Source organism: Mesoplodon densirostris, chromosome 16 (assembly GCF_025265405.1).
Source record: "Mesoplodon densirostris isolate mMesDen1 chromosome 16, mMesDen1 primary haplotype, whole genome shotgun sequence".
Lineage (NCBI taxonomy): Eukaryota > Metazoa > Chordata > Mammalia > Artiodactyla > Ziphiidae > Mesoplodon > Mesoplodon densirostris.
The window spans coordinates 15,803,545-15,828,959 of record NC_082676.1 but is presented as its reverse complement, the minus strand read 5'-3'; the positions used below and the strand labels follow the sequence as shown (position 1 = coordinate 15,828,959).

Sequence of the window (25,415 nt, the reverse complement as noted above, 5' to 3'; positions counted from 1 at the left end):
GTCCTTTCACAATGCGGGGAGGTGCTCTGGACACCCTGGAGACCAGAATGAGCACAGGAGGCAGGATAACATGCTGACCGAGAGCCAGACACACCTGGATTCAGTCCTGGCTTCACTGTTGACGGGATCTGTAACTCTAGGCCAGTCCTTTAACCTAGAATGAAGATACTAATCATACTTACCTCAGGCTTATTGAGAAGATTAAATTAGAAAAGGCTTTTAAAGTGTTTAACAGAGTGCCTGACCCATAGTAGGCATTTGGTAAATTTTATATTCGTGTGTAAGACTTAGGTGGGAGAGCTGAACTACCAGGGCAAAAGAGTTAAAAATGACGAGGTAGGTCGCCCCAGACAGGAGAGGCAGGAGACAAGCCCAAAGCTCATTTCACAGCTCTGTCGAGGGCCCTGCTGCTGCAGCTCCCCCGTTCTAGTTAAGTGGTGTTTGCTTCAAAGTATTTATTTAACACCTGAAATGAGCTTAATTCTGTTGAGGCTTTCTTGTTCATGGGGTTTAAATATCAAACTTACTGATTCCTACAGACGTTGTGTGTTTTCTCTGATGAGATTTCTTCCCTTCTGTGCCTACCTGGGAGCTGTAGGACCTGGAAAGTTCTCATCGGTGTTCTTTTTCAAAACAGTTTTGATCTGGATGGGTGTGCTTGTTGGTATAAAATAACTTGTGCGTGTGTGTGTGTGTGTGAAAGAGAAAATGAGATGAGAAAGATGCAAGACAGACCAATAGAGAACCATATCTGGGAGCCATCACCTGTCGAGTGCTCCTGCTTGTATAGCTGAATTCGCATTGCACACATCGGATTAGAGGGTGGCCAGCTGCTGGAAGAAGAGCAAACTCGTATCTACTTTATAGACCCACCAATCACTTCCATTTGCTCTTTACTTAACACAGTCATAGTAAAGACTATTCTAGGATTTTGTAGCCTTCAAATACAGATGTATCCCTTTAAAAATCTTATCTATATTCCTTTTTTTTTAAAACTAGACTTTTTATTTTGAGATAACTGTAGATTCACATGTAGTTGTAAGAAATAATACAGACAGATCCTGTGTACTCTATACCCAGTTGCCCCGTTGGTAACATCTTGCAAAATCATAGCATAGTTTCACAACCAGGATATTGACATTCATCCATCAAGAGTGAAAGAACAGTTCCATCACCACAAGGATTCCTCCTGTTGGCTTTTATAGGTACACCCTCCCACCCCATTTCCTAACACGTGGCAACGACAGATCTGTTCTCCATTTGATGTATCTGAGAGTTTAAAAAATCTTGGGGGAGCAGTGTTTAAAATGAAGCAAATCGAGGAATTGGTTGTCTTCTCCCAAGTGTTATTATTCCCAGATACGGCAGGACCAAGCATAAAGTTGTTTTCACTGGGAAGAAATGTTCCATTCCAGATGCAGGTGGATATTTTCTACTTTTGACATGCTGCTGAGACTGTAATTATAAACTACAACCATTCTAGGATGGATTTAAACCAGTTCCTGGGATGAATTAAGATCTTATGATAAAATACCATATATCATCTGTCACATTATCTGTGGCAACCCTTCTCTGTGCCAGATTGGTTAATGAGGGCAACAGCTGCCCAGAGGTTTATTGTTGAAGGAATGCTTAACAGTGGTACTGTGAACTCAGCACTTTATGCGAGAATTTTCAGAAATCGTGCTTGAGTTCCCGGTATTTGATCAGTTTTATGTACAGTTATATAGAAGGTATGTGATTCGGAGGATTCTGCCTTTTTTCATTCGCATGACCTCTCCTCCCATCTCAGTTTTTTTTCTTGTGGGAAATGAAAATCCCACAGGATAAGCCTTATTCCCTGACTACTGGCCTTCCCCCGATCCGTGCCTTCCCCTTCTCCTGGCTACCTTCTGTACCTGGGCCCGTTCAACCAGGCGGAATGACCGTAGCTTCAAGGAAACGTGTAGACTAGATGACCGTTAAGGTTTTGTCTGATCCTGGGAGCCAGTGATGCTGCATCAATGAACTCTTTTGTAGCTCCTCCAGCGTGACGGGTAGGTGAGCATCCCGCATTCACAGTGAGGGGAGAGACCAGGCTGTAGTATGTACCCCGTGGCTGTGGGTTACACATCTAACCCTGAGGGGCCATGGGGACTGGGGAAAGGAGAGCCAGTTTGGCTGTGGCACACATAATTTTTACAATTTAAATTACCGAAAAGGGTCTGAGCTCTCCAGTTCACCACGGATTGCACCACTTCCTGTTGCCCTGCATCAAAACTGGCCCATTGAGCTCATTTTCCTTGCCTGTGCCGGCCCCTAAAAACAGCTACGTTGGGCTTCCCTGGTGGCGCAGTGGTTGAGAATCTGCCTGCTAATGCAGGGGACACAGGTTTGAACCCTGGTCTGGGAGGATCCCACATGCCGTGGAGCGGCTAGGCCCGTGAGCCACAACAACTGAGCCTGCGGGTCTGGTCTGGAGCCTGTGCTCCGCAACAAGAGAGGCCGCGACAGTGAGAGGCCCGCGTACCGCGATGAAGAGTGGCCCCCGCTTGCCACAACTGGGGAAAGCCCTCGCACAGAAACGAAGACCCAACACAGCAAAAATAAATTAATTAATTAATAAACTCCTACCCCCAACATCTTCTTTAAAAAAAAAGAAAAAAAAGTTAGAGCCTCCTGACTTAAAAAAAAAAAAAAGCTGCGTTTATGACCTCTGATTTAAGCAATCCCCAAATCGTGGACCTTTAGGTGGCTTCCGGCTTTTTAATATTAAACATTGTTTTAATGAACCACCTTTGCACAATACATATGTCCTTAGAGTTAATCCCTGCAAGTAGAACACTTGGGTCAAACTTTATACATTTAAGATTGTGATACCGATGGTCAAATCCCCCTGTTGTCTTGGTGTCTGAATTGTCAGTTTGTGTTATTTGTCTAATTATCCTTGGAATTCTTATTTTCCTATTGATTTCAAAGAGTTCTTCATATATCAAGTGAGATTATGAACCTTTAAACATATACAATAAAGATATTTTCCTAGTTTTTAAAAACTTTATATAAGGTGTCTAACTGTCCAGGTAGTTTTAGTTTTATGTGTTTTGATTTAGCAGCTTTTCCTTTATGGTTTCTGGAATTTAATGCCATGTTTAGAAGTTTTTCAGATCCCAACATTATAAAAATATTAACCCTTATTTTCTTCTAGAATGTTTATTTTTTCATTTTCATTATGTATCCTGTCTGGAATGTGTCTTGGTGTAAAGAGTATGGTTGCGATCCAGCTTCATCTTTTTCTAAACAGTTAGCCAATTTTACTTCCAACCAATGATTTTTAATATACCTGGTGAATTTGGAATTACCAAATCTTGAAGGCTTCTAATATTTAAAAGTGGCTTGTTTTTACAGATAGCAAGTTTCCACTTCAAACTTTGAGTTTAAATATTTTTCTGCTTTTACAGCCTCTAGAAAGGAGCTGTGAACAGAACACCAGATTGGTTTTGGCATTAACTTTAAAGCATCTCAAATAGGCTGATTCTACAGAATTTGATCCAAAGCATTTCTATGTCTTGATGCTTTTTTTGCCAAGCAAAATTGATTATTTCTGACCAAAAGGCCTTCAGTGCTGGACTGAAAAAGGAGTCAGGAGGTCCTCTTAGGCTGGTTGCAGGTTATATAATTTGGCATCAAGTACAAGCTTTTTCTTTTTCTCCTAAGTTTCTTTCTATTTTCTAGCCTCCAATGGTCAGTGTTTCTTGTTGCTGGGGACTTTATATTTGGGGGGCAAATTCAGACCCTCTCTAAGTCCTAGTAATTATAACTTTAAAATGCTTTTATTTTTTTCTTGGAAGTTTGATGAATAGGTATCTGAGGTCTTTCTTTGACAGTGATTCCCAGCTTCCCCTTGTATTGTAGAATTTAGCTGTGGGTTGAATTTGTTATAATGGTATATTTTCACCTGCAATGATGATTCACTCTTTCACATCAGTTCTCTTTATAGCTTTAATCAGAAATGCTTTTAGTTCTTGTAGTTTGAAACTTACTTGAGTATCTTAGCGTCTTGGCAGGTTCCTCCTTTGTAGTCATATTCTCCTAAATTATGATAGTGTCTTTTAAAGATTTTATCATTGATGCTTGTTTTTAGGTTCACCTTGCAGGCAAAAAGGCAAATTCTGCTGCTGTGATCGAAAGACAATGTAGGTCTGGGTTAAAACCACCAGTCTTAGAGAAGAAAATTTCTTCTACGGTTCCTCCACCCCCAGCAATAATCACAGTTCACATTTTAAAGTATTTGTTTCCATATTTCTTATACTTAAATTGTTGTACACAGCTGAGATCATTCTGTATATATAATATGGCATCTTGATTTTTTTTCACTTAACATATCAGACATTTTCTCATATCATTAGAAACACCTATAAAATTATCATTCTGATGGTTACATAATAGTCCATCACATCATGTTATTATTATTGTTATTTTTTTTTGCTGCATTAGGTCTTCGTTGCTGCGTGCGGGCTTTCTCTAGTTGTGGTGAACAGGGGCTACTCTTCATTGCGGTGCACGGGCTTCTCACTGCTGTGGCTTCTCTTGTTGTGGAGCAAAGGCTCTAGGCGCATGGGCTTCAGTAGCTGTGGCATGTGGACTCAGTAGTTGTGGCTCGCAGGCTCTAGAGCACAGGCTCAGTAGTTGTGGCACATGGGCTTAGTTGCTCTGCAGCATGTGGGATCTTCCCGGACCAGGGCTGGAACCCGTGTCCCCTGCATTGGCAGGCAGATTCTTAACCACTGTGCCACCAGGGAAGCCCCACATCATGTTATTTTGATTGACTTCCTCATTCTCCTTTTATTTGGTGTTTAGTATTGGGAGCTTTTTTGGTTGGAGCGAAGTTGCTGTGAGATCATTCACACTTACTAAGCCAGGCTTTCTCTTCTTGTCAGTGAGAGGTTTAGGAGTTGAGGCTTTGTGTTTGCTTTTTTTGTTTTGTTTTGTTTTTTGTTTTGTCATTAACTTTATCTTTTTTTTTACTCTTTTTATGTATAATTTCATTTATTTTTAATTTAAAAAAATTTTTAACATTCTTATTGGAGTATAATTGCTTTACAATGGTGTGTTCGTTTCTGCTTTATAATAAATTGAATCAGCTATACATATACATATATCCCCATATCTCCTCCCTCTTGCGTCTCCCTCCTACACTCCCTATCCCACCCCTCTAGGTGGACACAAAGCACCGAGCTGATCTCCTATGTGCTGTGTGGCTGCTTCCCACTAGCTAGCTGGGACATATATACACTACCAAATGTGTTTGCTTTGTTGTTGGTGTTTTGTCTGTGGAGTGTGTGACTGAAGCCAGGATTTTAAACCTCAGATGCTACTCTCTCTGTCTCTGGCCACCATCTTTCCATCCTGGACTAACTCCATGCTTGTTTACTTGTTAACCTTTCTTTGATGAGTTTCTTTTCAAAATCCTGTGCTGGAAGAAAGGTGAATGGAGACCATGATTAGTACTCTGGTCTCCGATGCTGCAGTGCCTTGTGAGTGCCCAGGAGCCAGCCAGGATAAACACCAGTTGCACATTAATGGTCTTTACTGGGGTAACCATGCCGAGTGGTTCCTGGTGAGAAGACTGTCCTAAATTGTCCCTGACAAGGTATACTGTTTTTGTTTCAGATTTCTTATTTTTCCTGTAAAGCTGGGCTTTGAGGCTGAATTAATTTGTACTTGGGAATATAATGAGATCTTGTACTTTTTACTGTCAGAAAACCAGCCAAGAATATCAGTCAGAAAAAGAAATATGTATCAAAAATTGCCAGGGCAGCCTGCTGTTTAGGTATGCTTTCTGAGAAACCACATGGCAGATGAATGTCGTCTTTGTTCCGAGCCACAGCAGCCTTGTTCTGCTGGGGAATCGAGCAGCCGAGGGAAGATTGGTTTTTAACTCGGTTATTGAAATGGCACCAAGAACAAGTCTTTAGTGCCGCAGCTCATGATCCCAGAGGGTTGTTTAGAACGGTATCAGCCTGTGTGAGCTTGACACTGGTTTTCATTGCCTTTGTTTGGTTCTGAGGCAACCTGATCCGTGGCTGCTTGGCAGCCTCCTTCTTTCAAGTTCATTCTTCGTGGCCGGTTTCTCTCTGTTTTTACAGTGTAGGATGGTTTTTATCTCAACCACATGGTGAGCCAAAGAACAGAGTACATACCATGGGTTTCGTGAATTTCGGTAGCAGCAGTGTGAATAGGAGTAAGAAATAATTTAGATCTAGATGGCTTAAAACAGAAGAGCAGAGGGACTTCCCTGGTGGTCCAATTGTTAAGACTCCACACTCCCAATGCAGGGGGCCTGGGTTTGATCCCTGGTCAGGGAACTAGATCCCACATGCCGCAACTAGAGATCCCGTGTGCCACAACTAAGACCCGGCACAGCCAAATAAATAAATAAACATTAAAAAAAAAAAAAAGAACAGACGAGCAGAAACGGATCCTAAGACGTGCAAGCAGTATCTTGACACCTCAGGCCCTAGGAAGGGCTGTCCCGAGGTCACTTCCACCTGGCTTCACTGAAAGCACAGGTAACAAATGGCCTATGTCTTGAATTCCTAGAAGCCATCGCCTCTCTCAATAAGCTCTCGTGGCATTGTGTCAGTCGGAGAGTGCTGGGCTTTCAGAATGGACAGGGGCCTTAAAGGGCCCGCGTTCTAGTCCTGCTACATCTCCAACAAGAGACATCGTCCAGCGTTTTCTTGACCACTTCTGGTCATCTCTGAGAAGGGGGGATTCCACAGTTGGGAAGTAGTACATACCGCTGCCTTCAAAGGTCTGCCTGAAGATACCTTGTTTTTTGATTTCAGCCAAAATTTGTCCTTAGGGAACTTCTACCCTCATGTTTATTTTGATTATTCCTCACAGAAACTTTCCAGAAGGTTAGTTGGGATTATGTGGCTTTGCCATTTTACAGATGGAGACAGAGTACGTTATCCTGCACACCTCAAATTCTCCACCTAAAGAAACAGGTTGACAATTAGAGCTGCAAGAGTTAATGAAGATCAAATGAGATAATACACAAAAAAGTACTCGATGTAGTGACCTGCTAATAGTGGTTAATAAATGTGGGGTTTTTTTGCGGTACGCGGGCCTCTCACTGCTGTGGCCTCTCCCATTGCGGAGCACAGGCTCCGGACGCGCAGGCTTAGCGGCCACGGCTCACGGGCCAAGCCGCTCCGCGGCATGTGGGATCCTCCCAGACCGGGGCACAAACCCGTGTTCCCTGCATTGGCAGGCGGACCCTCAACCACTGCACCACCAGGGAAGCCCAATAAATGTTTTTAAAATGCTGGCTTATATTATAGTAATTGTTACTATAATCATTATACAACAAGTTCTTTAAATCCTACCCTCTCACCAAGGCAACCCCAGGGGGGGCTTCTGCTTATCCTTCTGTCCTACCTTTCTGTATGCTTTCTTGATTTACCAGGAATAGCATTGTTAGTATTATAGGAAGGTGGGATTAGTATTAGAACAATGGTTCTGGCCCCTGGAGATTTCCCTTCTTCCACAGGAGGAAGCTTCAGGGTATGTATCAGTAGTCTGCCTTGTTGGGAGAACTGGAAATTGGGTTAACTTTTTTTTTCCTGCTTATAGGGGAAGCAACTTTGCTCAGGAATATCATGGTTATCTCTGTTTTCAAAGATTGCTTCATCCTCTGTGTCTCTATTAGTTAAGTATACATTTTTTCCTTTATCCTTGTGGTCCAGATTTCTTAGTCCATCGTCTTTTTGGTTTTATTCCAAGTAATAAATCTAGGGTTCCCGCCCCCCCCCCCCAGAAATCTTGATTGCATATAAGGTTTTAAATTTTTTGGCATCAAGTTTTGGATTTTAAAATTTGTAGAATATGTAGTTCCAGCTTGGTTTTCATTCCTAGTGTTTGTTTCTTCTTTTTTTTCTTGATCAAATTTATCAGAAGTTTTCTGGGTTTTTTTTTTTTTTTTTTGGCGATATGTGGGCCTCTGACTGTTGCGGCCTCTCCCATTGCGGAGCACAGGCTCCGGACGCGCAGGCTCAGCGGCCATGGCTCACGGGCCCAGCCGCTCCGCAGCATGTGGGATCTTCCCGGACCGGGGCACAAACCCGTGTCCCCTGCATCGGCAGGCGGACTCTCAACCACTGCGCCACCAGGGAAGCCCTTTTTTTTTTTTTTTTTTTTTAGTCATTTGAAAGTTTCAGCTTTTGGTTTTATTGATCCTTGCCATTGAGCATTAGCTTTTGAATTCATAAATTCATATTACCTATATCTACTTTCTTTGGGTTTATTCTGGGTATTTTTCCTTCTCTAATTGGATAATTAAAGTTAATAATTTTAAATCATCTCTCTTTTCTAATCTATGCATGTAAGGCTCTAATATTCCCTTTAAGTATTACTTGAACTACCTTCCACAATTTTTTATGTGTAGATTTTGCTTTATAAAGTCAAGTTTATTGAGGTTAAATTTATATACCATAAAATTGGCTTATTAAATTAGTGTACAGTTTGCTGAGTTGTGACAGACGTGTACAGTTGTGTAAACACAACCATAATCAGGATATAGAACATTTCCATCACCCCCAAGAGTTCCCTCATGCTGTTTTTTGTTCTGCTAGTTTTGTCTTTTCTACAATGTTTGTGCATGGAGTCAGTCATTCCGGGCATAATCTTCTGTGGAGGGTTCTTTCATTTAGTGTGCTGTTTTGCAATTCATCGGTGTTGTCGCACGTACCTGGAGTTGTTCTTTTGACTGCTGAGTAGTTTCGATTGTATGGCTAAACCACAATTTGTTTATCTAGTCACCATTAGTATAGGTTTCAGTGGGAGGAAATAAGAATATTTTAATCCTACACTTGGGCTGCAAATAAACATTCTCGACTATTCTGGATTTGAAATTGCCTGGGCATTTTTCAAATTGAAATTTTTCTTCAGGGTTTGGCATTTTTGATGTTTTTCCATTAGTGGGCAAGCACATGCTCGTGTGTGTCCTCACCGGCACCCTGTCTCCCTGTAGCAGTCTGGGTCCAGTCAGGAGATACAAACCACATTGTAGGTTAAACGGGGGAGGTTTACTACAAGAACTTATTAATCTAAAAAAAAGACAGACATAGAACAGAGCCACAGATACAGAAAACACACATGGTTACCGGGGGAAAGGCGGGGAGGGATCAACTGGGAGATTGGGATTGACACATACACACTACTATATGTAAAATAGATAACTAATAAGGACCTACTGTATAGCACAGGGAACTCTACTCAATACTCTATAATGGCCTAAGAAAGAATGGATATATATATATGTATAACTGAGTCACTTTGCTGTACACCTGAAACTAACACAACATTGTAAATCAACTATCCTCCAATAAAAATTAAAAAACAAAATACAAGGAGTTATTACCTACGATAAAAGAGGAGCTGTAAGGTATAGGGAAACTCTCTATGGTTCCCTAGGGCTGACGGAGTATCCCCAAGGAAGGACAGACTACCAGGGGTTCAGAATAGAGGAGGTGGGGTTCAGCCCGTGGCCTAGCAGAGGAGTTTGCCGGTTTGGCCAGACCTGAGCTGGCCCAAAGGCTCTGGGCAGACCATCCATGGCCCTCTGGAGTGCAGGCAAGGAGCAGGCAAGCAGCAGCCAGTGCCATGGACGTGCATTGAGGGTCTGGGTCCTGGCGGGGCCAGGAGACCTTCAGAGCCTGCAACCCTTGTGGGAGCCCTGGTGTCCACGTCGACAGGACTGCTGAAACATTATTACCAGGCTGAGGCTGCAAGGTCACACAGGAGCCAGGTTCTGGGCCGTGGCTGGGCCACACTCCACCAACTGTCCTCACATCCACACTGCTGGCCCCAGTGCTGGACGCTCAGGGGCGCTGCCTCCTCCCTGCACTGTCCCCCCAGCCTCTCCTGAGAAAAACATCACGTACACTTCAAAGGAGAAGCACTCAACATGCATGTTTATCACAGAGCATTACACAGAGAAGGGTGCACTCAGAGCTGAGAGTAATAAATTGGTAACTGATACACTCTCCCTGTTCTTTTTAAAAGAAATACTATCAAGTCAAAAGCAGTACTAACTATATACTTGTGCTATTAACAGTCAGATATACTTGTGCTATGAACAGTCAGACATTTCACGAGGGGAAATGTTTTAAGAAAATTAGAACTTACAAAGACTATGTTTATAGACAGATATAAACATCATCTTAATCATGAAATATACCGTCCCATGGTATATTACCATATCCATTGTCTTATTATCACCATTCTCCCCTCTCCCTGTCATTATAGTTTCCAAATTTTACGCCAGACCCCAGGTTGAAGACAGTTTCTTTCTTCACGATGCCTGCTCACTATAGAAAACATTTAGGATACAAATTTTCAAGAACAGTTTCATACCAGAGAAGCTAAGTGTTTTTAACTCTGAGCTTGGATGAGCTTACTGCTAGGAATATGGTGATCATTGTTTCTGAGCCAAAAAACTAGGACACATGGTCTTTACAAAGAATGTTTTCTGGTTTGTGAATTGATACACATTTGAAAAGTATTACCATGGCATAACTTAAATCACATTTGATTATCCATACTGATTAAACATTGGTTGAAAAGAATAAAGGACTGTCTCAAAGTATCTAGGACACATACATATTAATGCTCTTATTTTTCTGATTTAAGTTTCTTAAAAAAAGATGACTTTTTACAGAAGTCTTAAATCAGAAAAAGAGAAGGAAAATGGCAAAAATCCATATTTAGCAGTTTTGTGGTTTGGGCCGAGTAAGTCTTACACACCCCTCTATCTAGACCTAATTTTTCCTTTTTGACACTGTAAGGAATTTAGGTCCCAAAACTTGATGGCCATTGCAGAAAGATGCTGACATGCCTTGCAGATAGAACTTACCTGCTTTTGCTGCAGAAGTTTTTTTTTTCCTCAAAGGATATTGTGAGAGTACTTCTCTTGGGGTACTTAGGTTGTAAATCTCTGACCCTTCATTACATGGGAGTGCCCAGCAGTAAGGCTTATAGGGGTTTTATATGCTCTCCAGAAACTGAGTGTTGTTCATTACTCAGAGAGTGTGTACCTTCCTTCTTGACTAGTTTTCTGTAAACATTTTGTTCTTTTAGTGTATTTAGACTGGATCCTATTTATGTTTGAAGATACCTTTTAATACTACCTTTACTAAATAAAGTGAGATTAATTTGTATTTCAGCCTTCAGATTTTGCTTGGGACTCTTTGGGCTTCTTCTTATTTGGTAAGATAAGAGAGAAAATAGCCTGGACTTTTTGTTACCTTGGAAATTTCCAGCCCAAGAAAGTGTGCAAAGGCACAACTTATAGGGATTCTTGTGTGATTAGCTAGCCCTTTTCCCGAATTCTTCAGCTACATTAAAACAGCATCTTGGGGCTTCCCTGGTGGCGCAGTGGTTGGGAGTCCGCCTGCCGATGCCGGGGACGCGGGTTCGTGCCGCGGAGCGGCTGGGCCTCTGAGCCATGGCCGCTGAGCCTGCGCGTCCGGAGCCTGTGCTCTGCAACGGGAGAGGCCACAGCAGTGAGAGGCCCGCGTACCGCAAAAAAACAAACAAAACAAAACAAAACATACAGCAGCTTGGTGCAGTTGGTGTTTTAGGTTTTCATATCCTCTGAAAGATTAATATCCCGCAAGAACGATGATACTGTTGATGTCTCCCTTTCGTGCTTTCACATATCAGGAGCATCACATTCAGCTCTATTCCTCTACTTTGCCTCCTTTAGACATTGACAGTTATTTTAGGACGTTTAGTTATTCTAGGAGTCTATGTGTTTGCTAACTTCCTGAAAATTTTCCTCTCATAGTTTGGCTTCCTTAAGTGTGAAATCTATAAACCAATTTATAGCTACTCTTAAAACAGAATTTTTCTTAAAGAGCAGTCATCAGCCATCAAGACCAGCGTGGATTTTCCTGTCCATTTTCCCTTGTAACTTTATTGCAGTCATTACACTGGATGAGCTGTTCATTTTGATTTTGGCATGCATGAGTCAGTTTGGAGTAACTGACATAACCTTATTTAACACACTTATATTATGCTCTTAGGCTTATTTATTGGTTACATATTTTCAAAGCTTCCGAAAAGCCCGGTGTCTTACTAGTAATTGAGGGAAGCCAATAAAAAGTCAGTATCATTTTCAAGCAAAGGCTTCAAGATCGAAGGATCTATTTCTTTATTAAATATTCATTGAGAACTGTTTTCTGCTGTCCTGACTCTCTGAAAATATATTAGAGGTAGTTCCTACTCTTAAATAGCTCCCACTTTAGTAAAAGGAAAAGGGAGTTGGGGAGAGAGAGGAGTGGGAGCTTGAGCGGGGCTACAGGGTCGAATGGGCATCTCCTAATCCGAGGACAGGGAGGATTCTGTTCTGCAGAAGCATGGAGGCATGAAAAACCATGGCACCCAAAGGAATTTTGAGTAGCTATTAGTAATATTGATAAGTGAACTCATAAATCCTTTCATTTACTTAACCTAATTTTATTAGCTCCCTGTACCTCATATGTGATAGTTACTTGAAATAACAAGATTTGCATTTCATTTTTGAAAATTCTACAATTCAGACTTTCCCTGAATTAGAGTGAGTACCCCTTCTTTGCACTATAAATATATAAAAAGGCAAGCTCTTTCTCTCAGAGACTCTGACCACAGAGATTCTTCCTTCCCTCAACTGTAGTACATGTTGCCTTGACACAGAGTTGGCTTGGCTTTGCACTCAGACATGCAAGAGCTCATATCCTAACCCAGTCACTTACATTTGCTGGCTCTGGGGTCAGGGGAACAACTCCTGTATCTCTCTAAGTCTCAGTTTCCATCTCTGTAAAATGGATACCACTACTTATTTCGTGGACTCCTCTGAGGATTACATGAGATGATGCATGTAAAGTGCTGAGCACAGTGCCTACCTAGCACATAGCACTCAATTCAGAGTAGCTCTAATTAGCAGTCATTGGGCACTTACTCAGTAATGCCTCATACTGTAGCTTTGTTTCATGACTTATCTACCTCGTTTATTTCTACTTCTAGTGTGAAAGGACCCTGCCATACTCTTTCTGTCCCATACACACCCTTACTTGGCCACACCCCTCAATCATCCCTACTCCTGCCCAGTTCAGGCCAAGCACAGGTGTCTGACAGAGCCGGTACTCGCTGCGTCTTTATAATTAAAGATGTAATGTTAAATATTAGCAATGCAGTGCCTCTTGAGGTCCATTACTCTTTTATATTTGGGGTATGAAATTTCTTTTTGGGTTCTTGCTGTGGAAAGCCAGAATCATGATGGCAGTGAAAAATCTGGGTTTGGTCAAAACTTGACTACCTTTGGCCAACGGCTATTATAAAACTCACAGACAAAACCAAACTGAAACAACAACCAAAAGCAGGTGCCTTGTGACTTTCAGAGTAAGTTGTAAAAGTTCATGCCAGAACAGAGTTGGAGTAAATTCTAAGCATGTAAAAGTACTTCTTCAAAGTGGCGCAGTGGTTGAGAGTCCGCCTGCCGATACAGGGGACACAGGTTTGTGCCCCAGTCCGGGAAGATCCCACATGCCGCGGAGCGGCTGAGCCTGCGCGTCCGGAGCCTGTGCTCCGCAACGGGAGAGGCCACAACAGTGAGGGGTCCGCATACCACAAAAAAATAAAATAAAATAAAATTCATTTTGTCACAGAAGTTTAAGGATGACTTTCAGGAAATCACAAATAACCAGGAGAACGCAAGTACTGTTCTTTCTTCCCCCTTCCTTCCTTCCCTTCTTTTTTTTTTATTATGTTTTATCTCCATAGAGTTTGCTTTGTTTTATTTATTTATTTATTTATTTATTTATTTATTTATTTATGTATGGCTGCGTTGTGTCTTCGTTGCTGCGCGCGGGCTTTCTCTAGTTGCGGTGAGCGGGGGCTACTCTTTGTTGTGGTGCGCGGGCTTCTGGTGGCGGTTGCTTCTCTTGTTGAAGAGCATGGGCTGTAGGTGCGTGGGCTTCAGTAGTTGTGGCACGTGAGCTCAGTAGTTGTGGCTCGCGTGCTCTAGAGCACAGGCTCAGTAGTTGTGACGCATGGGCCTAGTTGCTCTGAGGCATGTGGGATCTTCCCGGATCGAACCCGTGTCCCCTGCATTGGCAGGCAGATTCTTAACCACTGCGCCACCAGGGAAGTCCCTTCCTTTCCTTCTTCCTCCCTCCCTTCCTCCCTCCTTCCCTCCCTCCCTTCCTTTCTTTCTTTTTCTTTCTTTCTTTTCTCTCCTTCCCTCCTTCTCTCTTTCTCTCTCTCTCTCTTTCTCTATCTCTCTCCTTCTCTCTCTCTTTCCCCCTCTCTCTCTCTCTTTCTTTTGCTGCACCACTTGTGGGATCTTAGCTCCCCGACCAGGGATTGAATCCACACCCTCGGCAGTGAAAGCTCAGAGTCCTAACCATTGGACCACCAAGGAATTCCCTATTCTTCATATTATAGTAAAACCCCATTATTTAAAGGAAAAAACCCCTTTGCTTTATTGTCTTTTTGTTTATACCATTTATCAAATTACATCCTTCATACGCACACACACACACACACATACACACACGATTCATACTGAACCCTCTCTCGGTAGGGGGCTCTCTGGATGCAGTCTTCAGGTTGTCTGAGGCCAATCTTCTGACCGCTGTTGGAGCTCTTGTCATTATATCACTGTGCCTGCTTGAAGCCAGATGTCTTTGTTTTACCTATGCTTAAAGTCTGCATTTCATTCCAGTCATCTTCGTAAATATTTTATACACGTGCAGTCATGTTTGCTTTGATTGGAATTCTGGTAACCGTTCCATGTATTGATTTGAAGTCATCATAAGCTCAGAATGGGATTGAAGTAATAATTCACTGATAACAGTTTTGCCACTTTTCTTCCTTATTGGAGAAGCATGAGGCAGAGTTTATGAGGGACTGAGGGAGACATGGTTTGGCCTGACCACAATTTGAATCAGAGGAAATCTCTCATTAAAATTCTCACAAGGCTTATTTAAGGAACAAGATCTTTTGAAATCGAATAATCTAGTGCTTACTTAATCCACACCAGCTGTGATTTGGGTGTCAGCGTCCTTGCTTTCCTGCTTGGCTATCATCTTCTCACTCATCTGCTGAGAGGTGACTGCATCCCTGGAGAGTCCTATCTTACTGGAGTCACCTCTCCCCAGTCTTGAATCCACCCCTAGATAAAGATAAGGTCAATTCAAGATAGGGAACTTATCTTTGGTAGAACTAAATCCATGTCTTAAATACCTTTTGCCTGACCTTTATATGTTTTCTCTGTTGCACTTTTGCTAACCTTCTAGGGGCGGGTGGTAAAGGAATGGGGTGGCCTGCTGGTAGTTTCGCCTCTATCAAGCTTCCTTATCATCTTGCTAAGTTCCAAAGGTGTGTTCGTTCTTGGCTGCAATAAAACATCACCTGTGACAGGGTATCAGCCTGACTTACCTGTCCCGAAGGGATGATATGTTTGAATTTTTTTTTAGGGACATATCATGACACCATTCTCATGATAGACTTCTGAGGTAAGAGTTTCTGGCAGCAGCGGAGCAGGCCTTTGAAATAGGTCTAAATCCTGTACCTTGGATTGTTTGTTCACCATGGGCCTCGTTGCCAAGGCAGGATGAAACTCTCCTGTATGTTCTAATGTGTTCAGTTTAGCTTGACCCTGCTGATTCAAGATGGGCTCACTGTCAGTGTAATTCCTATGACTTGTTGCTTGTGATGAAACACCAGCCAGATCTTCTCGGTTGTTCTCTAGGCCACTTGTGCAACTGACATTGACACGCCATCATTCAGAATCTCAGGGTTGCTAAGGCCATTTGAGAAGAAGTCACTTCCCATCAGCCTTCTGGCTCCGTCCTCACGCCGGCAATCTGAGGACTTTGCTGTCGTCTGGCCCAGAAGAAACAAGCCAGGTCCATCTGATTCAGGGTTTCTCACACAGAGTTCACTAGAGACGCCTCTGTGAGTGGGGTGTGTGTCCTGCACCACACTGTGAGCTCATCAAGCTCCGTTCTTATAGCAGCAGCAGCTACTATTTATATTACTCACCTATTTCCTCCATTTTCCAATAAAGGACTTCAGGTGGCAGCTTCCATTTATCTACTTTCTTTCTGCGCACCAGGCGCTATGTTTTATACTTTACCAACACCTCTAAGCCTCACAAGTTCCCTTGTAGGTGAAATACTGTTGTCCTCCATTGAAAAAGCACGCAGGTGTGGCACACATTAAAGACTTGCCCAGGGCCATCCAGCACCCAAAGGCAGGGCACCCGTGGAACCAGGGCCGTCTGACTCAAAGCCACTGCTCTCCCCCTAAACCCAGCTGCTCCTCCAGCAGCCTTTCTAGATAAGACGGGCTGGCTTGCTTGCAGGAGAGGGCTTGCTTGAGTGCTCTGAGGAGTTCACATCTGAGCTAAGGCCAAAAGGATAAGGAAGAACTGGCGACAAGCCATCCAGGCAGGAGGATCATTAACTGCATAGCCCCTGAGGCCAGAAAAGTGTGGCCTGTCTGACAATCTGAAATAAAGCATAGCTAGAGGGTCCTGAGCAACAGCAGTCATGAAGTTGGAGGGGATGATAGGCCAGAGATGCAGGGCCATTGTAGCCCCTGGTGAGTTGTTGGATTTTATTCTAAATGCAGTAGGCAACATAAGGGTGGCTCATTTCTGTATTTTTAATTGTTTGTTGCTGGGAGATGATGGTGGCCTGAATTGAGGGCTTGGAGGCAGAGATGAGAAAAGTGGTTGGATTTGAGTTATACCAGTATTTCAGAGACTAGATCAAAGGACTGTATGTGGGCAAGGGGGTGGTGACACAAAGGGGAAAGTCGGGGATGATTTTGAGCACCTGGGAGGATGGGGGTGCCGTTCCTGAGATGGGGAAGACCGGGGGCTAAGGAGAAGAGGCTTGGGGATGAGGGAGGATGGGACTCAAGAGTTTTAGTTTGGACGTGTTAAGGGACGGAGGTAGCCAGCAGGATGTGATCAGGGTGTGTGAGTCTGGAGTTCAGAGGAGAATGCTGGTCTAGAGATGGAACTGTGGGGATCACAGTGTAGAGAGGATGTTTCAGTCCTAGGGTTTAGATGAGATACTAAACGGTGATATTCCCTTTAGCTAGTGAAAACCGCTCAAGCTACCTATGTGGCTGGTATGAGCATTTACTCCATCAGGATGCCGCCTGCAGGAAACTGTAGAACCACAGCTATTTTACTGCAGGATATACATTTGAAATTTATTTATGCCACCAAGGACCAGGAAGGTGAAATGCTACCCTTGGCGCCATAAAACCATTCTCTGAGCTTGTTTTCAGAAAAATCCATATCTGGATGGTGTGACTGGCTGGCTGTGTTCTAATAGGTCAGTTGTAACTTAAGCCCCAAGGGCCTTAGGGCAAGTAAATTAGTCTGAAGGTGGCTGAGATAAAGCCAGGGTGCTTGTTGTTGCCCCCAGATTAGAATCAAGGGCAAAAGAGCTGCATAGAAATTGGAAACCTAGAAGAAGCCTTGACCAGAGACAGGCAGCAATTACTTTGTGAGAATTTCACTGCCGGGAAGAGGAGAAGGAAGGTGTAGGATCACGCTTATCAAATTGAGGGCTTAGAAGAAACGCCTGAATAGCTTCTCTAGCATCTGAAGTCCTGCGCCTCCCCTCCCAGGGAGCCTGATCAAGTAGCTCTGGTTGGGGTCTCAGGAGTCTGTATTTTCAACAAGTGATTCTGATGCAGGTGATCCATGGATCGTACTTTGAGAACCACTGAGTTTCAGAAGACCTTTGAGATCGTCCAGGCAGCCCTCTCTTACAAGTGGGGGAAACTGAGGCCTAGGGAGGAGGTGGTGCTTGCCTGAAGTGGCAGGACAAGCTGGCAAGCCAGTGCAGTTCCACCGACTTGCACTTCTTCATCTTGCAGTTGAGTCTTTATCCAAATGGATGGATCAGAAGCAAGCCTCCCGTCCCAATTCCCAACTCGCCTTCCTTCACTGTATCTTTTTTCTTTTCTTTTCTGTAACACCTTCTAATCTAAGAGTCATTTACTAATTTACTGTGTTACTTGTCATATGTCTGTCTCACCTCACTAAAATGTAAGCTTCGTGAGGGCAACGATTTGGGGAGCTTTTTGTTTTTCTTTCCACTGAAGGATCCTATGTGCCTTCAGTACACAGTGCCTGGCCTAGAGTAGGTATTCAGTGAATATTTGATGAATGGTTGGATGAAAACTATTTTGTTAAACTATACAGACGTTAACAGGCATTGTGGGAAAGTGCCAGCCCTTAGGCATTGTTAACCCAAAATAAAGCAGAATATTCTCTTTTTCACTCCTTTGACTCTGGTTTGGATCTGAGGTTACAGGAACAGCTTATTGATGAGAGATTAATTAGAGACTTCCCAATAATATTAATAATAATGATAATATAACAACAATAACAGTTATTAATAACAACAGTGATAGCTACCATTTATGGCATGTTTGCTGTCCACCAAATACATACGACATGAAGTCCTGCAGTAAGAGCGCCACACCTATTATGAACTCGTCCAATTCTCTTTTCACCCCAAGGTTGGAGGAACTGAGATTGTCTGTTTTCCAGAGGAGAAAAGTGAGGCTCAAAGAGGGCAAGTTGTTTGTCCAAGGTTACACAGCCAGTGCAGTTAGGATCTGTCCTTAACCACCAGTTACATTCAGTATTAGGTTTAGGGTGTCCTCTCTTTGGAGAAGGAATTGGAAAAGCTCAAGACTAGGCAAGCATCACCCTCCGGGGTGTCCCTGCACCAAGAACACCAGCCTCCAGGATGGAGTAAAATCACACAGGCTGGAAGGCAAGATGGATTTTTTCAGCCTGACTTTCCAGCACTTCCACACCCTCTCAAGCCTTTCCATTCTCATATTAGAAAGAACCTTCCGTCTTGAACTGTGAGGCTTTTCTCACTTCTGAGACCACCTCCCTGAAGTGGACCAAGGGACATTCCTGTGGTGACAGGTCACTAAGCCATTTCTAGGGAGGCCACTGCAGCGCTTCCCTCTAAAGGGAAGAGGGGGACAGAAAGAGGCTCCTTCACCCACCTTTCGACACCCTGTCCCTGGTGAGGCCTCAGGCAGGGGCTGAGGGAGCCGGTGATTCTATAAATCTCCCGCGATACTTGAGTGAGCCTTTTGAGTTCCTGAAACACTGTGCCTGTTACCCTGGCTGTGAGCTCACAGAATTTCTCACCACCGGCTGTGGAGAACGTCGGCATTCATTCCCGCCCCTGCCAGCCTGGCCTGGCCTCGCTCGGATGCAGTGAACACTCCACACATACGGCAATGGCCACGAGGCCACTTGCCCGACAGCTGCAGACACAGGTGGAAGATGGCGCCCCCCTGGGCTGTAGCCAAGATTGTGTGTTGTCACACTCATTGCCATCGTTAAGCACACAGGGCATCAGGCGCTGTGCCGACCACCCGACAGCCACGGTCTCATTTGATTCTTATAATAAACACGATGAGGCCCTGTGGTCCCACTTCTGTAGATGAGGAAGCCCTGGAGCGATCGGTCCCTGGCGTGAGTCTCACAGCATCTGCAGAGGCAGAACCACGTTTCCAACACAGGTTGAGTTGGTTCTCAAACCCGTGCTTTTGCGAGTCTGCCTGCCCCCACCGCTGGTTAAGAGCAGGGCCTCTGGGTTTGAATCTTGACTCTGCCACGTCTCGGCCGTGAGACACTGGGCAAATCACTGAGACACCCTCTTCCTTGGCTTGTTCATCTGTGACATAGGGATAATAATATACTGAAATCACAGGATTGTCATGAGGATTAAATTAATTGATGTATAATGTATGTCAAGCACTTAGTGTCTGGCGCATGGAGAGCATTGTGTAGGTGCTTGCCTTTATTATTAACTTAGATATCAGGTCCTCTTTTTCCTTTCTGCATGACGGAAACTTCATCTCAGAAGTTTCAGGGCTTCTCCAGCTAGCCCCCCGTCCCACCACCCCCACAAAGGGCTTGTGTCTGTATTCCCAAGACACTTACGTCGATCATCCATATAAAGTGCTCGCTTAGAGTGGTGCCCCCAGTAAATGCTAGCGATGACTAGGATGACAGTGCCGAGACACTGTGGTGTGGGGAGACGGGGGCCGGGGGAGGGCATCCGATCCTCAGCGAGCATCTGTCCTCCCTGGTGTAGGGTCCCGAAGGAGACGTGGCCACCGTGCAGATGCCCATGTCACGGGTAGGATGAGAGCCAGGAGGCAATCATTATACTATATATACCAAGTTACTGTTATTTTAGTGCCCTAACAATGAATCCAATGTAATTAATTTACAAGAGAGGGGAGATGGAAGTCTCATTCATTAAGTTCCTGGTCAAGGAACAGTAAATCAAAGAGATTAACACTTAGAACGCTTCCCTGGTGGCGCAGTGGTTGGGAGTCCGCCTGCCGATGCAGGGGACGCGGGTTCGTGTCCCGGTCCGGGAGGATCCCACGTGCCGCGGAGCGGCTGGGCCTGTGAGCCACGGCCGCTGGGCCTGCGCGCCCGGAGCCTGTGTTCTGCAATGGGAGAGGTCACAGCAGTGAGAGGCCCGCGTACCACAAAAAAAAAAAAAAAAAAAACAAAGAGATTAACACTTAGAACTCTTCCCAGGGGAATTCCTCGGCGGTCTAGTGGTTAGGACTCTGCACTTTCACTGCCGAGGGCACAGTTCAATCCCTGATAAGGGAAGTAAGATCCCACAAGCCACATGGCCCGGCCAAAAGAAAAAAGAACTCTTCCTGGGATACGTTGTCTCCAAAAGCCACTGACCTGGACCTTGTCGTGACTATACTTTCTCCCTCTCTTGCAGCTGAAGAGTTGGACCGTGGAGGACCTTCAGAAGAGGCTCTTGGCCCTGGACCCCATGATGGAGCAGGAGATTGAAGAGATCCGGCAGAAGTACCAGTCGAAGCGGCAGCCCATTCTTGATGCCATTGAGGCTAAGAAGCGGCGGCAGCAGAACTTCTGAGGGGGCGAGGCCGGCAGGGCCCCAGGCCGACGGTGAACTCTGGCTCACTCGGCCCTCCAGCTGCCTCCATCATCTCTCCAGCCCCTCTGTGAACTCAGGAACGCGCGCCAGTGGCCAGGGCTGCTGTGCCGGTCAGCGCGCCGCCCTGATGTGTGTATTTAAACTGGGCAGTTATATCATTTCAGAGGATTCATGTGGGCGCTTTGAAACTCAGAGTTTTCAACCCCAGAAGCAGAGACTCCTAGTTGAGTGAGAGCTGGGAAAGTGTCCCATTGTCTTTTGTTTTTCTTCTCCCAGTAGCTTTCAGTGGTTCTTTCTGGAAGACTTTAAAAAATATATATAAATATGCATATATATATAAATTATAACTAGATTCCCCACATGGCGTGGTGGCATCTCTGTATAGGTACAGTTTTAAACAGTTGCCTCTTTTCTGTAAGATTATGGTACTATGGGACATGAGGGCAGAGAACACCAGGAGACTGCTGGGTGCACTCCACCCGCTGGAGCCAACCCCACCCTTTTGCAGGGCTGCACTGACAGATTAGGGTGGGGCCTGTTCCTTTACCACACTTTCAGCCTTGTGCAGGCCATCCCTGGCTTCTGGAGCTATCAGTGATGCCCAAGGGAAAGGCTTGAGTACTGGTGTTTACTTTCTGAGTCCCAGGAGAAGCCTGGCACTCTCCTTGCAAGACGGGCCTTTGCAGTTTCAATGCCTTTCATCCATCTCCACTCTCCCAACTGCCTAGAGTCACAGCAAAGACACTGCCCAGTGCCTTAAGAGGAGACGTGATCCAGCAAGGGGACAGGCCTTCCAGGAGCTCCTAGCAAAGTGGAGCCATGTTCAGTCTGCAAAAGGGAAAAGGTTTTTGAAATTCTCATCATCCATGTGAAGATTACACACATGGCATTTTGCTCCACATTCCTTATAGACAGGGGTAGAGGGCATTGCTTTTGAGACCCACATTCAAACGTGTGACTGTTTTCTTTTTCATTTTACTGCTACGGGGTCTGGAAAGGGTACATGAATATCAGACTAAGATTTGTTCTCCAGGAGACTCAACCCAGACCCGTAAAATGCCAGAGCTGGAAGGGACCATAGACATCATCTGGTCTAACAGGGGCTTAGAGAGGAGAAGTGACATGGCCCAAATCACAGAGCAAATTAAAGTAAGAGCTGGAATTGGACTTTGGGGCTCCTCACTCCTGCTTCACTAAACCAAGCAGCCCCTTCTTGGAGGGAAGACACTTGTGTCAGTTTTGGTGAAGTTGTTTCAGGGAATCCTGCTAATGGAAAGTTGCTCTTGCTTTGTCTCTTCAGTAGGCGACTGGCTGTGAAGAGATTCCCAAGGGGAGCCAGATCGTTCAGTTTCAGCCATTCCGTGAGCTCCACAGCATCTGCCGGACAGCAGACAGGCATCACACGGGCAGCTGTGGGGCCTAAAGCAGCTCAGAGGGCTTTGCAACAGACAGCGCTGAGCCATCCCTCTGGAGCCTTGGCTCAAGGCCACATGTCACTGAGTCACACAGCCGAGAGCAGACAGTTGGGAAAGACAACTGTCTTTTTGTTTTCTAGTACCTCTTCCCCTCAGATAGGGGAGCTATGACTAGGTGGCACCTAAGGATACTGTAATTTGATTCCATTATTGCTCTTGCTACCCAAACCTGGGGATCAGTGGAGAGTCAGGGAATGTTCCTCTTCTGTGGCTGGATTCTGTTCTTTACAATTACAGCAAGTTTTTTAAAATGCAAGAGGCTGTTGTCGGTCTGCAGGGCTTGGCCAGCTAAGCAGCCTTGTGACAGGTACAGACAACAGAGGACAATTCGAGGATCCCGCTACAATAATCAACGGCAGCTAGCGATCATGACCACTTACTATACGCCAGGCACTGCACTAGGTAGGTAGGCTCTTTGTGGCAGCTCCAAACTTCCCGATAACTATGTGAATTAAGTACTTTATCTCCATTTCATAGATGAAGAAACAGGTTCAGGGAGAAAAAAGTTCTTTCCCAAGGTGGTACAGGTAGTAAGTGGTAGAATCAGGATTCATAGCATCACCATGTGGGACCAGTATTTACAGGGAAAAGGAAAGTCACAAGTCGTCTTTTTTTTTTTTTAATTTTATTCAAGTATAGTTGATTTACAATGTGTTAATTTCTGCTGTACAGCAAAGTGATTCAGTTATACATAGATATACATTTTTTTCACATTCTTTTCCATTATGGTTTATCACAGGATATTGAATATAGTTCCCTGTTTATCCAACAAGCCTTCGTAAAAATGAAATGACCACTTTTCTTGCACAGACTAAAAAACTCTAGCTGGCGTTCTCAGGTTGAGAAACCACTGAATTAGTAGTCAAGTCTGACAGCCAAGTGAGTTTTAAAACCCAAAGTATGGAGCATGAATTTTCCTACACCATCTGCTGCACTAATTAACAGTCCTGCCTCAGTCTCTCTCTCTTTCTCTCTCTTTTTTTTAAAGGATTTTGCACTTGGCCACACAGGAGGGGAATGCCCATTCTTCTCCCTTCCTAAGCTAGAGCCAAGTAAAAGAAGGTTCAGTTTTCCCCCATAAATATTCTTGGGTGATTAATCTCGATCTGAGGTTTATTTTGTTTCAAGCATGTGTGCATCCAGCATGCTGGTCCAACAAAGTACATTGCTTTCCAGTCTAGCTAGGCAGAGCCCTTTGGCCAAAAGTCAGTTTATTTTGGATGAGATGGATTTCCTGACAAGGTGTGTTTGTTTTCTTGTGACAGGAAGGCAGAGAAGCAAATCCTCGTCATTTTTTTCCTTGAATACTAAATTCAAGATAGGTCAGCTGGCTTCCGTTGAGCCCTGAGTGTCAGTCATTGCTTGAGCATTTGTGACTCATGCTTCCAGGGGCCTCTGGGCCTCTGACCTGTCCTCTCCTAGGAAACAATGACCCAGACCTAACTGTGTCTTTTAAAAATCTCAGATTCTCCAAGAATATCTTTACTGCTTCCTCATCAGTAATTATGAAGCAAATTTCAATTTTTCTTTTTCCTTGTCCCTTCTCCCAACCACCAATTGGATGGATGGATGGATTGGTGGATGAATGTTTGGCTTGATGGATACATGGTTAGATAGATAGACAGAGACACAGATAGACCCAATACTCCAAAGCAACTTAAGAACTATAGCCTTGACTCCTCCAGACTGTAGGTTCTGATCCAGGAAACATTTATTTAGCACCTGCTGCCAGAGATGTATTGTTTATACCATTTAAAATTCAGTTGTGCTTACCAATATCAGGAATGAGAGAGGTGACATCATTACAGATCCTACAGATATTAAAAGGCTAATAACAACTTTATGAATAACTTTATGCTAATAAATTCAACAACTTAAATAAAATAGACAAATTCCTTGAAAGATACAAAGTACGCACCATAGCTCACTCAAGAAGAAGTAGATGGTCCGAATAACCCTTTATCTATGAAAACTTAATGGCTCTGGGTGATACAGGTATTACTGTCCTCATTTTACAGATAAGGAAACTGAGGCTCAAGAGAGGTAAAGTCTGTTGCTCAAGGTCAAGTAGCTAGAATATGGCAGAGCCAGAATTCAAATCCAGGACTTCTGATCCTTATTCCAGTGCCCTTTCTAGCATACCATGTTGCCTCTAAAGATTGCAGCTCCTTTTTTACTGGAAAATTGTTCCTGCCCAGCCCACATCCTCTCACCCCATCCTTTCTTAAGCACTATGTCTGTATCTTCATCAGGATTATAGTCATTGCATTTGGAATCCATGTTCTTTTTTGTGTTTGGAAAAAGAAAATCTCTTCTACCAGCTTGCACTCAGACCAACTTGGAAAAAAAAAAAAGCTTAAATGCTGTTGCAGATGTACAACTTAAAAATGTGAAGTTTGTAGCTTTAACTTTTTGTAACAAAAACTAATAACACTGGCTTAAGAGCTGACCTGAAATGCTATTTTATAAAGTTTGGATGTAAATAACCAATCGAGGTCAGCAGTTTGTATATGTATGAGACATAGCTTCCTCCACTGCCTTTTTTAAAAAAAATTGAGATGCTTCCTATGTGCTTTTATGTTAGAATTGTTGTTCTCCCTCCTTCCTCCTTCCTCCACCGTGTCACCTTTGTTTTAAATAAACTGTCATTTGGACCAGAGTCTATCTTTTTAAAAATGAGCGCCTCCATCTATAGCCTGGATGATGGTATTGTGAACCTTTGTGGCATCGACTCTGTGGTGTGTTTATTCTGGAATCCAAAGCCGGGGAGAGGTAGGTGGCGTAGGAAGTAAACTTTTGTTGGACCCTGCTGCGTCCCAGGCACTGAGCTTGTTGTCAGGGATTTAAAGATGAACTAGGCACAGCTCTTGCAGGCCACCTGGGGAGTCGGTTCAGCCCACAAGCATACAACACTGGAAATACT

At 44.0% G+C, this 25,415-nt stretch overlaps 1 protein-coding gene across 1 annotated transcript in view; it reads left to right on the top strand.

Annotated features, from left to right (window-relative positions):
* STK4 (serine/threonine kinase 4) overlaps nucleotides 1–25,146 on the top strand; it is a 97,409-nt gene extending 72,263 nt beyond the window's left edge. Inside the window, exon 11 of the mRNA XM_060120447.1 lies at nucleotides 20,838–25,146. Coding sequence (XP_059976430.1) covers nucleotides 20,838–20,996 — 159 coding nt within the window. The 3' untranslated portion in view covers nucleotides 20,997–25,146. The remainder of the gene's footprint in view (nucleotides 1–20,837) is intronic.
* Nucleotides 25,147–25,415: the final 269 nt, after the last annotated feature.